This window comes from Cinclus cinclus, chromosome 12 (genome assembly GCF_963662255.1).
Source record: "Cinclus cinclus chromosome 12, bCinCin1.1, whole genome shotgun sequence".
In the NCBI taxonomy this organism is placed as follows: Eukaryota; Metazoa; Chordata; class Aves; order Passeriformes; family Cinclidae; genus Cinclus; species Cinclus cinclus.
In genome coordinates, this window is record NC_085057.1 from 6,848,245 (window position 1) to 6,863,646 (window position 15,402).

At 38.0% G+C, this 15,402-nt stretch overlaps 1 protein-coding gene across 4 annotated transcripts in view; it reads right to left on the minus strand.

Moving 5' to 3' along the window:
- Positions 1–15,402, minus strand: part of ATXN7 (ataxin 7) — a 56,396-nt gene that overhangs the window by 21,742 nt on the left and 19,252 nt on the right. For 2 of the 4 annotated variants that reach the window (XM_062500389.1, XM_062500393.1), the window contains one exon: positions 10,561–10,665. The exons of 1 other annotated variant lie outside the window; for it this stretch is intronic. In XM_062500389.1, the coding sequence (XP_062356373.1) occupies positions 10,561–10,665 (105 nt within the window). Of the gene's footprint in view, positions 1–10,560; positions 10,666–13,375; positions 13,403–15,402 lie in introns of those variants that run through there. One more of the 4 variants, XM_062500391.1, reaches the window with a different exon arrangement.

Consider the following 15,402-nt stretch of genomic DNA (forward strand, 5'->3'; position numbering starts at 1 on the left):
CATCTCTCCAGGCATATACATGGTTACATGTGGCTTGTCAGAGGCTGCAGGCCAAAATGAAACTGAATGAGTGCTAGCTAGTCCCAAGCCAATGAGCAGGGCCAGAGCTTCAGAGCTTTTCCACAGTAAAAGGCTTCTCATTATAATCTAGAAAAGTGAAAGAAATAAAAACAATTACCTCATGAAGCCCACCCTTATTCAGCAGAAAACCAAAGTGCTTAAGAACTCAGGCGACAACTTCAGCCATGTAGTAACAAAAGAAACACAGCCAATATTCCTCTTAGCAAGGAGAAGAGCCATGAATTCCTTGTGAAGACCATATGTACCATCACACAGTAATGAACAGCTCTCAGTGTACATCACATAAAACTGACAGCTCCAACCCAGCTCTACAGATAATTCACAAACATCGGGAAGTTTTAGACTCACAGGTGGAAAGGTGCCCTGAAAGGGGTACACCTTCTACCTAATGCACAGAATTCACCACAATGCTCCACAGAAACCAGGGCTTTTCCAAAGGCCAGACATGACAAACAGGTTCTTTGCAACCAGCAGGGTCACACAGAGAGGACACAGCACAAAACCACTCCTGGCCTGGAAGAGGGAGAAAATCCTGTGAGGTAAAAACATAACAAGGTGATCTAGCTAAAAGAGAAGGCTTCATTGCAGAAAGCCATTTTGTATAGAAATGTGAGTTAGAGGTTTTCTGACAATCTTGCCAAACAACAAGGAAAAACTCAGTTATGTAGGAACTGCTTCAGCCCTGCAGGAGCCTGGTCTAATTGCATCCTTTTACAAAGCAGTGCAGAGGGAGAGTGTCATACCGACCTGGGCAACTCGTTATCTGGAGAAGAGAGAACAGCAAATAGGACAAGAATCTCTTGACAGTGATCCTTCTTTCTCTAATACAACTTGGTGATACAAAACATTACTGAAACAAAACATTTGAGGCCAGCAACACTCTCTGACACAGCAGAACTTGCATAGGGCACCAGAATAGGCAAAAGTTTATCAGGATTTTACATATTAGACACACTGATGGCTTTTTCCTACATTTTTTTTTGTATTGTTGAAAAGATGAACCTGCTTCCCAGCTGCATGACAACTGCAGGAACATCGACACAAATTATAGAGTAAAAAGAATTATTTTCTATACAAACACTACATTATATATTTGTTTCATCAATAGGAGATAATAGGGTTTGGAAGTATTTTGACTGTTACTGCCTGAGATAGCTATAGCTAATGATGGCCTATTAGACAATAATATCAAAAACTTACATAAAACTATATATAATATTTATCTATTTCTGTTTATTGTCTACATTTTTAAAAGATATTTGCAATTGTTCCATATTGTTATGGAGCTCTCACAGAGTTTGATAATGCAAGAGCTAATGAAAGACTGCTACTGAAAAGCTGTTTGAATCTTTGTTACAGGTAGACACACCACTTAGAAATCTAAATTGCCTTCCAGGCCATTTACATTACTTGGATATAATTATTTAGTGTTAAACTGAATGGAGGCTAATGAGAAGCTTAAAAAGGTGGCATAAATGGTATTATTTTGAAAGTGAAACTGACTCTACAGTTATTTTTTAACTTAAAAACAAGTCACATGATTATTGATTGTTATTCATCAATAAACTTACAGGTTTCACTGTATAGAAAGTGTTATACACTCCCTCTTTCAGTTATATCTGCAACACAGTTTCTAGACTTAAAGTGTATCATATGTTAGATTTTAAGTGTATAGTATTGCTTGGAAGAAAAAAACCCTCAAGGCAGTATCATGTTTCTTTTTAAAAAGCCAGCAAACTGGTGATCAAAACCAAATAAATAACAGGTGAGAACTACTTGACATAATGCCCAACTAAAATAAGTAGCAGCTACTTTTCAGCTGCGCCTAAAACCAAAACATTATAGATTTCTTTTAATCTGGTAAGAAAAATATTGTCCAAATTCCTTGGAAAGTTTGACTTGTGCCTAATGCCTGGTTACCATTCTGTGCACTACTGCTGTAGGTGAGAATATAGATTTTAAAATGCTGCCAACTTTTCCTGAGATGGCAGATGAAGTTCCTACAAAATATTGTTTTTATGTTGGTCCAGCATGGATAACTTCCTTCCACCTAGTACACTATACCTTATCTTCTCTGGGGGGCATTCTTCTAATAGCAAAAGCTGCTGAAGGCTACATATACAGCCTACTGATTAAATCATATTATTCACAGTATAGAAAGTGAGAATTGTGAAATAACATTAAGAAGTCCAAGCAGAAACAGTAAAAGCAATGTGTAAGAAACCAAAAGATGAACTATTAATAAGTGCACACACATGCATATATCCATCTCTTCCCTTGATGCTCAGTGCCTGATAAAGCCAGATGTGTCACAAGCAGGACACACCCTTGTTGCCCTCACCTCCCCACCAAAATGTGCAAAATCCAATAACACCACAGCAGTACACAAACCACATAAACAGTATTGCTGCCAAAACATTGGGAGAGGAAAATCTTGTGAAAAAACTTTTGTTTGTTTTGCCCTCTTTAGCCTCTCCTCCTTTCTACCACTTTTACCCCTTGTTACAAAGTAATAAAACCAGCACTGTACCTACTTCATTTTTTCCTCCTCTAAGGAACGTAATTCTGTCTTACCTTCCTTATTTAGCTTCCTGCTTATTGTCTTCATCTATTTCTTTTTACATGTATTTTACTCAAATTCTTTGTTTCACGTTTCCCTTCTTAGCTATTCCCTGGCGTCCTCTCTTTCCCCTCCTCGGACACACACACACAGACTGCAAACCATTAATTCCAGCTGTGCTGAGGCAGCCCTGCCAAAGCTGCCATCCCCCTGCCTGACAAAGCTGGGCACCACTAACCCAGCAAGGTACTGCACAGTCAGTAATTTTGCAAAAAAGTAATGTAAATGATGGTTACTGATGGGATTTCCTATCTGACCTACGAAGTTGTGCTTGCAGAGAAAGAGAGACCATCCCAAACACAGCATTTGTTCAAGAGGCAGATGCTGGGATGAGAGGGTACAGTCTGTGCAAGTGGAAACTATGTACTTCCATTGGGAGGAGGGAGGGGGAAGGCAAAAAACAACCAAAATTATTTCCTTCATGACAGTTCAATACTCCAAACAATTTTACAAGCTTCCCAGAATACTCCTCCCTGGAATCACAAAGCGCTGTGGTATTCAACTGAGGACAGCAGTTATTGGAATAATCTACACAGTTCATGAGAACACATACTTCTCCCCAAAAAACAAATGATAAAGTCCTTATAAATAATTCCTCTGCATGTGGTTAGCTTTTGACATTAAACTACTACTAACCCCACCCTCCAACACCAAGTTGGTATCTCCGTGGCTCTGACACATCCCCATCTCTCCAGAACAGCAGAAATGTGTCTCTTTTTTTACTTCAACTCAGACTTCCTCCAGCTCCCCAGCTCTTGAACAGGTTGCAGCTTCGTTCTCCTGCACTCAGCTCAGGGCAGTGTGCCAGACCCTGTGTGCCCATGGCTTGCCCTCAGTGTGTGCCACCTCCCCTGGCTGTGCTCCAGCCCAGAGGAGTGGCTCAGGTGGCAGAAAGAGCCCTTTTAGTCGTGAAGGAAACCCTCCAAGGATGTGGATCTCATAAGATGATGCAGAAGAGCCTTCCCTGACCCTGCAGAAAATCAGGAGTGATGGCTGGGAGAGCTGTGTCCTGCTCCACGCGCTGCTTCCTCTCACAAAATGAGTTCTGAGTGATGAAAACAATCTAGAAGCCAAGGTTGAGTAAAGTCCTCTCATTATCAGTAATTTTTAATTGTAGACTTGATGCAACTATCCCACCTGGCTTCTTTCAAAGTGAAGCTGCAGTCAAATACACTCAATAGCAACTTTTTATTGGAATTACTTGTTCTCTTTAGATCTTATTCCAATCTATTGATCAACACGCTTCCTCCCTCTTGCTGAACAACTGTTTACTGTGGTAGTGAATAAGGCACTGCTTCTTCTTTTCCCACAAAAATAAATATACTTTTTTGTTTCTTTCTTTCCATTTGTTCTACGCATCAACATTTATTTTGAAAAGCAAGCAGTCAGTATCAGTGTCCAAGCCAATACCCAGCAAGGAAATCACTATAAAGGAGCAGGGCTGTCATGGAACTCTTGCATAATTTTGTATGTTAGACTTGTTTTAAATATTTTATCATTTCAGTAAGAAGAGACGAAAAAAATATACTCTCTCTTCAGCCAATATTAAACCAAAAGGACTTTTGCATCTAGGTCTTCTGCTATAGCAGAACAGCAAAAATTAATTTCACATTAACCAGAAGTTAGAAGAGCACATCAAGCACTTGAAGTTTGTAGAGTTTCAGCACACACTGTGCTGTAGAGAGAATAACATGAGTTACATGATAAGCAATAAACTGAATAATCAGTATTTCTTATATCTGAAGCTGAACATCACCTTTTTCTTAGCTAATACTTTAAAAAAAAATGCTTTATGTCTTCAACCAGTGCTTGACAAACTCATGTACTCACAAAAAAGGAGGAAGTTTTACTACAAAACTGCCATCAACTTCTCAATAAATACTCCCAGTGCTTTCATGTAATAAACAAAGACTACAGCCATTCTGTGCACAAAAAATAATCTCCTGCATGTGAGCAGTTTTTGATGATACAAGTAACCACAGCACTGAACTCCACCACTCTGTAAAATCTGCATGGCACATTTGGTATTCAGCTAATGGCTTGGGGGTGCACATTTCAAAGCTCAAAATATGTTTACAGAGTTTATTTCCACATAATAATAATTTCTTATTTAATGATGCATTATTTAAAAATTACTAAATAGTCAGCTGAAACTTTTCCTTCTGAAACAAATCCTGTGCTGACCTCTGAGCACATTCCCTGCTATATTCCAAGACGATTCTTGCAAAAGGTACAGAATATCACAAATCTCTACCAAGAAGTTAAACTAGTTGTTGCTGGACCCACAGATTAAGATCCAGCTGCTGGAACTTGGACTGTGTCAACTACTGCAAGAAGACTGTGCATTTAAACAGAAGCTGCCAATGATAATTTGTTAAAACATATACTTTAACTGAAGCCATAATATGCCAAATGTCACCTGTGCATATTTGGCAATATGATTGGCAGATTGTTCCAGATTGTGTGCTACACCACAGAATACTGAGGTTTTATTTTGGTTATTAGACCTCTACAGAAGATCAACGATACCCAAGAAAATTCTTATGATTTATAAAAAAACTTTTTCACACTGTTTTAGAAAGACTTTAGTGAACAGTGGACGTTAATTACTGAAACAAATTGCTTGCTGCCTAAAGTATGCAGGCCATAATGAAGGCTTATCCTTCCAAAATGAGGATGAGCTCAAGAAATCTCCCACGAGGAAAAAAGCCACACACACAAAAAAAAACCCCAAAAAAGCAGCCCAAAAATCAAGCAACAAACAACCGAGTCCTCAGGTCCAATGGCTTTGGAACAAGATTCAGTACATTCCTTTCTTTTCTTATCAGCTTCAAATGCTGCCTTGTACAGACACTTTATCTTTGACTTTGTAATCCATGAATCCACGCTAAATAGACTCTCTTATTCTACTCTAAACCAGCAATACATACACAACAACTTAAAAGCATTAAACACTGACAGATTTTTCAGAACCATTTTCTGCTGCCAAATTTAACAAAAATACAGTAGGACAAATTTATATTCCATTCATAGTGTGAGAAGAACCCAAACTGTAGAGAGTGAAATACTTGTTATGTATGATACACATCCAAAATACATCAGCACACCTACAGAGATAGTTAACAGATTGTTTTCCTCAATTAAAAGTCACAAGTATCAAGTGCTCATGTTCTCTCTGAATCCAGGCACTTAACACCAACACAAAAAAAAAAAAAAAAAAAACATCTTTAGGACTCTCCAAGTGGAGATCTGCAAATGAAAGGTGGGTGTGGGCCCTGGCAGAGGGAGGAAGGACCTCGGTTATACAATTAGATGGAGAATCACAAAAGACCTCGAACAGACTCAGGGGATGGACCCAAGTAACCAGCAAACATCCCTTTGTCTACTGCCAGGATCTGCCCTCTGAGTATAAGGTTGTGTGATGCTTTATTCCAATTCCACAACCTCCTAGAAACCACAATAGATGATGGGTATATCTATATAGTAACCCCGTTTCTGATTCCTCTACTTCAGGTTTAAACCTGCACTAATTGGAAAGCAAAATGTTTAAGCAATTCCCCATCAGCTCTCAGGACAGCAGCAGCAGGCAAAGCTCATGGTGGTTGCTCACCTTTGCCACTGTGCCAAACCCATGGAAGTAAATTAAAACACTTGACATAGCTTTTTAATGACTCAACAGCCCAACACACTATCATCATCTCTTTCCAACACGTACTGTACTCATGGTTTTCACAATCACTACATGAGTCACAGGCACTCTCAGTGTAAGTTTTACAGGTAGCCTTCATTATTATTCCTGAGAGTTTAACCCTATTTTGTATTCATGGAAACTAAGGCACAGAGATGAAAAAAAACCCTCTGAAAAATAAAAATAAGGAAAGTCAGAAGGAAGAAACCCCACACATCTCTATGCTGATGCTACTTTCACACTGCTGAGTTCTTTCTGAGCCAGAGAGCAGCCCAGCCAGGGCAGAGAAGCAGCTCTCAGTAGCCAGGAGGCTGATAACCACAGGGAGATGAGATAAACCTGTGGAACAGCTGAAATGCCAACAAAAGGTCACACAGCCTGAAAACCACAGCACTTCAGGGCTTCCACGAACAACCTGAAATAACTGTCACGATGGCTTCCTCAAAGAGCAACCTCTGGGTGCAGCACAAGAACTGTATCTAACATGTCTCTGGGGAGGAAGGAATAGAAATCAAAGGGAGACAGGCACATCCCACGGTCCTGAGGAGCGTGACATGACAGCTGGCACATGATCACCCAGAGTGTAGAGAAATACTCCTGGAGAAAAACACTTTCTGGGAATAGGTCATCATGATAAGTGATCTCAGGTGCTTCACCCACAAGACTCAATGCCTGAACATTATATCTTTTCCCATCTTTCACCTCTAAAGTAATCTTGACTCACCCAAGGAAGATGCTGATACCAAGAAAGTGCAGCCATTCACAAAGCAACAGCAGGAACAGGAGCAATAAAGGGCTGCAATCACTTGCCTGCCCCCCACCTCAAATGAAAACAGCTGTGATGTGACAGAAGAGAGGATTTCTCTTGAAATAACTTTTCCTTGGCTGGTTGGCTTGTTCCTGCCCCACCATGTCCCCAGCAGCACTGCCACCCTAAGCCAAGGGGCTAAAGCCACTGGACTGCACTGCCAGCCAGCCACTATACCACAGGCTAGAAGGAATGGCACAAGTGACTTCAGATATCTCATTAGATTAGACTGCTCTTAAACACAAACCTGCACGTGGTGTTATGCATACCAACTTTACAAATCAAGCACTGTACGTATACCAACACCACTGAATAAATTCTTAATAAAATTTAAAGCCCAAACACATGCTTGGATTGCCTAAAAAAGTAGAATTTAAGTTTAAGTTAGTGTATTTTCTAGTCAAATGCATAAAATAGAAAATCAGTTACATACACAAATCTGTAAGTTTCAATAAAGTATTTTACTAAAAATGTGACATATTCTAATTAATAAGGTTATATTTAAATTATTTCTGACTATTTAAGGTCCAGAGAAAAGCCAGCATATATCCTGCAAAGCACTTTCAGCCTACCTAGTGAAGTAGTTTATCCCAAATATGCTTTGGAAGAAATTAATTAGCTCATTAGGTTTAACTAATAGTTTGTTTAGCTTTCCTTTGACAAAAGTGACATTTTAACAGAGCATATTCTACTACTTCAGAACAAAATTTCATATGACAAATTTCAAACAACAAGTACAGCAACACACAACACCAGGAGCTGTAGAATATTTTAAGATGTTAATACTTCTCTGGCAACAATTAAAAATAAAAGACCCCAAGAACATAACAAAAAGATACATTGATGGACTGCAAATATTCAGATTTTTTAAATCCCTGAAAACAACCCATCTATAAAAAACTTAATTCAGGGTAAACAGGCTGTGGTGAATCCTAACAGCGCTTTACTTTCTTGCTATCATGATAACACACTTTTTGTTTTAAAATAACCATGTATTTTGAGGACTTCAGTAATTTCCTTCTCCTGAGCTATAAAATATTTTTTAAAATAGATAATTATCTGGTAATCATTCACCTGCCATATTTACCAGCTTTCATATTTAATTTTCTAAATTAAGGGAAACTGTGTAAGGATTTTAAAAAACGGGAAGGCTGATATAAGGCTTTCAGAATTAGTGTTCCACAAAATCACCAAGTCAGCCTTCTTACCTTTCTGAGGCTATTAGATTGGCAAATTAAGGTCCTTTAATGATGTTCACCCCACCCAAGCCTGTTTTTCTCATCAGAATGACCCCGCCTGGCCTGTTTCCTCTGCACGCCACAGCCCGTGCCGAGAGACTCTTCATTGTTCAGAACAAGCTTAAGAAACACTAAGAATAACCTCATAATTCCTACCCACTCCTTCTGCATGTCTCTTAAAGCATGAATCTGCCACTGATGTAAGGCTTGTATCAGTGAAATTTTCACGTTCAGAGATATTACTTCCACAAAGTAATACAGAATTGAAACATTATGTTAGTATTTATTACGGCTTTTAAAGATACTTTCCATATCTTCATTTTGCAGTTCTCTGTTCGCTCTGCACCTTTTAAATTGCATACAGGGCTTACAGAAGAGTTGGAATTAACTTCACGTAACAAGTCTAACAGCAGCACAAGCAGCATTACAACATGTCATGCTTTCATGTCCATGCTCAAGACACAGTGCTGCACCTAGTCAGCTCCTGAGCTGCTTCTGCCAACCTGCCCATAAGGACAAACACGATGCTGCTTCCTACCAGATGCCTGTTTGTCACACAGTGTTTGGAGATCACCTGCTCATTTCATAAAGACAGCCTTAAGTGTCTGCAGCTATCCGCAGCTCTCCGTCACTACAGTATTACTGACTTCAAGATGGAATATTCAATATGCCATCACTCAGAACTTGGTATCATCCACTCCTCCCCCATAAATTTATTTTTAGCTGTCAGAATCAGTTTAATATGATATTTTAGAAGGAGTATTGGACGTCTTATGTTGATATTCAGTGACACGTGAGGAATCTCACTGGCAAGGGGTAGACTTGCTCTTGACTAGTAAAAAGGCTTACAGCAACCAGAGCAAGAAAAGCAAGATGGCCTTTTCTTCTTCTGGTTCCAAACAGCTCTGGAGACTTGCACCCACAAAACTGTGTGTTTAAAAAAATGATTAGTACAGCTATCCACAGAATAACAAGCAAACTATTAAGAATTATGACACAAAACCTATTCAGGTTCTTCTCTGAGTCACGCTGTGTGACACAACTGCAGGATCCAACAGCAAGGGTAGGGCTATAATCCATAAGGCAATATAACACAGAGCCAAGTGAGAGGGAGAAAGGAGAAGTTCGCCCTCTACACAGCCCAGAAAGGCCCTTCTCCAGTCTTGAGGAAGCAGAAGTAAGTATGTATTTTCTTGCCAAAGCGTTGGATTATTTAAGGCAAGGAAGGTTATCCCTTTTTCTCAATGCTAGAAGAGGTTTCCTGCCCATACCCAGCTCATATCCTTATGAGCACCAAGCCAACCAGTAGATGCACTGGCCTAGAGAAGAGACAGTGTAAAAATACATGCACACATAGGGAGGAAGGACTAGTTCAGAAGATGCTTTGTCCATCACATTTATTAGGAGTTGGTCAGAAAACATCTCATGAATTTCTTAAAAAAAACAAAAAGCTGAATTCCAAAAATCCTCTTATCCAAATACTGGCATTTAATTGTTCGAGGTTAATTTTTAGTCTTGAGAGGAGCATGGAAAAGCAGAACTGCCATCCATCCCCAGTCAGGCTTGGAGGAAGTAACCAAGCACTTGAACTGGTGTAGCTCTTCACATTTTCTGTCCTCACTAAACACTGGCCAACCAACACAACAAGAGCTTCCTTACATAGTTTATATACAAAACCACTGGACCAGTAAAACAAATACAAATTGATAATTCTGAAAATAAATAAACTTACTGGCTATTGGAAGCTTACTACATTTTACAAATTTCACTATAGGTTTAGCTTTCAGTTCAAGTTCACACTGTACCAGAACCCATGTAAAAATAATCTGTATAAATACACAAAGAAAAATGACACACTACACATATTGGCTGTGTAATACACTAGGTATGTAATTTTGAAACTGAACTGTAGCTACACAGCATTTCAAGAAAGCATTAAAAAACTAAAAAGAACAAGATCTTTATGTAACTGCATTACAATGTATATAAAATTATTAAATACAGGTTATGTTCTTTGATTTTTTTTATAATTTAATGATCTATTTACCATCAATTTTTAAAAAATTGCCAGGCTTAATCCTGATTTAACCTCACCCTTAATTATTAAAAATAGTTAAGCACTTACCATAATGTGATTGAAATGCCTGTGGTTTTACGACCTGATTACAGTGGTTACACATCACCAAATAGAAATCATCATGAGCCGGGCAAAGACCAAATATTGGCATATCTAAAAACAAAAAGACAAAATGGCATCTCTCAGCTGCTGACAATTATAGAAAAACAGTTTAATTACAGAGCCATGATACTAGTGTTGAATCAAAATTGTAGAGACATTTGTATCAAATTTGAAAATGAGGAAAAAAAAGAGCATATAATGCAATAGATAATTTTGTGCTGGAGTATTACAAAAGCAAAATCTTACTACAAAGATAAATGTAAAATGAGTGATTACTTGTAGAAAACATCTATTAGAAAACTGATTTAGGACTGATTATTTTATACCAGATGCAAGAATGTAATAAAAAAAGACTGACTTCAATTGAGACAAACATAACATGAGGGGATGTTTTATGTATTCCGAAAAGGGCTTTGCATTTTATTCCAACGTCATTAAATGAATTCAAAAGTGAACTTCATTTGCTATTTAATTTTTTTAAACCATTTTAAACACACAGTCATTCACCGGGCAGAATTACATGCCTAATGGTTTTATTTGTTTAACAGTGCATTATAGTCCAGCCATCTGCTGCCAGAGATCCATGGAACAGCTACACAGGAGAGAGAACCAGAGATAACAGCATGTCAGAGCATGTGTGGATTGCAGAGATAACACACATACTTGGAGACTTTTACAAATAAAATTACTTTCTACAATTTTGTTTTTAAGAATACAGTTTGCTAAGAATGTACTTAACAGTTATAACTGAATTCAGAGACTATTGAAGCAATAAATTCAGCATACACTACACAAAAGTATATTACATTTATATAACTAAAAATATTATTCAATCATTAAAAGACAAAATGGAAGCTGCAAACATTGTATGCGGCTAAGGATCTGTAACACTATTTAAAGGTTAAAAATGGACATAAGCAAACTTATTTTCTTATAAAAACCCTCAAGCAATAGATTTATCTTAACAGAAACTTGGAAAATAAGTTAAACTTATTTACTCTTTTGCTAAAACTGACCCCAGAGTTTTGTTTTACAGCTATTAATTCGCCTGTGTACACATTTAGCAACATCCACTGCTTTGTTCATTAACAGAACAGCAATTATGAAATAAATTGAGTGTGTTACACACTGAGTGTGCCATAATTCAAGGCAACTGCTTACAGAAAGACATCATCAGCCCTGTTCACTTATTTTCTCACAGAGAACATATCCACCCCAAAACTACTTCCAGAACTAGTATGTATCTTCATAATAAAAAAAAATAAATAGTTTTATTTAAAAGACATGTGGTCTATCCCATGTGTTCCACTCATCTTACTAGCTCTACATCAAAATTAAGCATGACACCTGCAATAACAGCCCCAACTGGATCTGGCAGTTGGATGCAAATGCAATGACCAAAGACATCTAGCTTGGCTGAGAGAGATCACAGCTACCTTCACCTAAGTCACAGGCACCTTTTCACAACTGAGGTTACATCACATAACCAAATAATCTGGTTTGCACTTCTTTAGGTAGCAACCCTTGCTTATTTATTTATATGATATTTATTGAAAAAAAAGCATGAAAACCTGTGGCACACCCAATTACTGCAAGCCACGCAAATTTAGTAAATATACACTGAGGGGTAAAAATCAGATAGGAATAATAAACTTCTATTTTCCAATATCTACTTTCTGTGATGTAATATTAAGCTCCTAAGAAAACAAGTATAAGCTTAAATGTCATTGCTAATAATTCATGCAGGAGTACTCTCTTTGGGCATGCCCATGTATCAAAGTTTATACACAGAAGCAAATACTTCAGGGTCACTTTCACCAAGTACCAATACAGTGGGATGAATGGGACAGTAACAGCATGTACTGCCTGGTATTTCCATTGTTAATAGCCCATAGAGAGGCTACTCCTGTGTGATGCTGAGGCAGCTGTAAATCCACCCCCTGAACCTGTTCCCACAGCTGTACCTTTCAGACTCTGCTGGATTCTCAGATTTTACACCAGCTTGTACTGAATGCAGGGGGGAATTGTTAAAAGGAGAGAAGGATTGCAAAGATAAAGCACTCCACACCAGTCAGAGACACCACATCCATGTACCATCACTATAAGAAACCATCTGTGAGTATTTGCTGGCAATACAGAACCGCAATTTTAAATGGCAGCTGAGACAAACTGACAGCAATGGATGTAAACAAAAGTGTTTTCCTAGTTCAGTTTGAGGATCCCAAGAAATCTGAATAATTTACAAAGGTCCTTCACACTCTGAAACACCTTCAGTTTTAGAATCTTAGCTCCAAGTGACAGAAAGCAATGACAGAATGCCAGGAAATACACAATCTCACAAAGGACCATTCTAAGATTAAAAACACCTGACACAGAGAAAAGGATTTGCTGCACACACAAAAATCACAGCCTGATTTAAAAGGAAATCATGCACAAAACTCCAGCTAGATCACACAAATCTAAGTAAAAGATCTTGTACCCCATAGTGATCTCCTATAGTACTGATATCAGAACAACATCTCAACATAACCAGTGAGGGAGTAGCAAAGGTTAGAGGTCTAAATGAAATTTAACAATGGCTTTGAAACTGTAAGGAGTGTGACCCAACCAAGATCACTTAAGGCAACTGGAAGAGACCTGAGTCCACACTTCCCAGTCCAGGAGCCTCATTCTCAGGTAAGGCAGGTAAGCTCTCACATCTTTAATTTGCCTCTCTGTCATTAGTTGAGCAGGGCAAGAGCAGGTTTCAGGGAAATCTTACTTCTCATTCTGTGTTCCAACAGGACAAACACATGTAGTACTGTTAGGGAGAGACAAATTAGACCATGAAAATTTTAGAAAACAATATACAGAACAGTTTAACAAAACTTACATAGTAAGTATGTAACAGGAGTAGGTGATGGATGCCTAATTTTTCTGTCCCTCATCAGCCATTTATGAAAGTGCACACGTATCTTGCAGTTGGTATTCTAACATCTAATACTTCATACCTGATCCACTTCACGACATACACATTCTCTATTTAGAAGTGCAATCAAGTTTCTAGTATTTCACCAGTGTCATCTCAATGCACTGGTACTCTGGGTTTGAAGACTACTTTTTGAAATACTTCACTGTGTAAAGCCTGTGCCTCTCAAGGAAGAGCCTGGCAAGTGTGATTCGTATGTTCCTCTTCCAAAACTGGGCTCATTTAGCTCTCTCCATCTGGGAATATTTTTCAAGGTCACACTAAAAATTTAAATCAAGACTTCAAACTTTCCAAGTATTTTTATTAATTGTATCAACATACAGATACTATTATAAGAGCTGTTAGTTACATTAGTTCTATTAACAGAAAGAAAAACAACTTCATTTACCTCCATAAGATGAAGCCTTTGGAGACTCTGATCTCCAGAATTCACTTCTCCTTTCAAATTTGAGGTTTTTTTTAAAATAACTTTAAATTATGCATTACTGCACTCTTTACCAAGACCAGAAAAAGCCCATGCCATATACAATTCTGAGATAACTGCATCAGTTGTTGAGCATGTAATAAGGAAAATGCTTCTTACTTGGAAAAGGTCAATGTAGCATCATTTTCTAACAAAAAAAAGAAAACGCAATAATGGATAATTTGGCATATTGTACATAAAGTAAAATAGAGCTCAGCACGCCTCATCTGGAAAGTTTTCTTACACTGATCTGCCATTTTTTCTCTGAAACACACTGTGGAAGCACACAAATGATTGAATAATTTCTTAGTATGTCCAGAATTCTATTTCAGGACAGCTACACTAAAGAGCCTCATGCTCATTAAAACTAACTGTGCCTGTGTACTCTCAATCTCTCAATTCTATTACTTAATATAACACATAACAGAACAAATAAAGCAGGCTAAAACCACCTCAGAGAACAGGCCAGCAGCTTGCATTTATTTAGCTGCTAGATTTTAGTAACTATGACAACTATGTATTTTAACTGGATTTTTCTTTTTTAATTCCCCAAATTTATCAAATTTCCTACAAATCTTGTCTCTTTTCAGACTGGGACCATTTCACAGCCCCTCAATCCTAGAATCTAGTAAGACAACATCCCTTCTAGAACTGAAATTAAATATCAACAAAAAAAAGTGAGGTTAAGATCTTCTCCAGGACAGCAACTGCTGGAGGAAAAGAATAAAGGCAGCCTGTGTGCAGAGACCAGAACACCAGCTTCCTATTTGCCAGAAGTCTGCTTATTGCAATTCAGAGGAGGAGAATAAAAACTGAAACAGATGAAGAGAAAGCAAAACTACCAACAGGTGAAAGGACAAAGAACAAATTACCAAGGTTATGACAAAGAATAGAAAACTTGATCAAAAAAAAGCAAAAGGAGTATCTAAAAGCTCTGCAGAAATATTTTTAAGCCAGAGCATTGCTAATGCCCATTCCCCCCTATTCTCAGCATAAACATCTGCTTATTAAGCTTAGTTTTTCAAGTTCAAGCCTGATTTATAACGAAGATGTACACACTACTCCCCACTAAGTGTAATTTGATAATGGACATTGTAGGCAGATGCCTGATGCAAACAGTAAAAGGTCTTGGCTACAAAGACTCCACAGAACAGCACATGCCTTCAGCACTACACCAACCCAGTTATACTTCCAGAATAATTTTAATCACTATAGTTAATATTAGATGCATTAAAATCACAATGCCCTCCACTATTAGATTTATACTGACAACCCAGATATAACTCTATTATCTTTACAACCTCCCAAACAAGTTGTTTTTTTTTTTAGTGGAGTGTGATCCAAATCCACCTTCAGT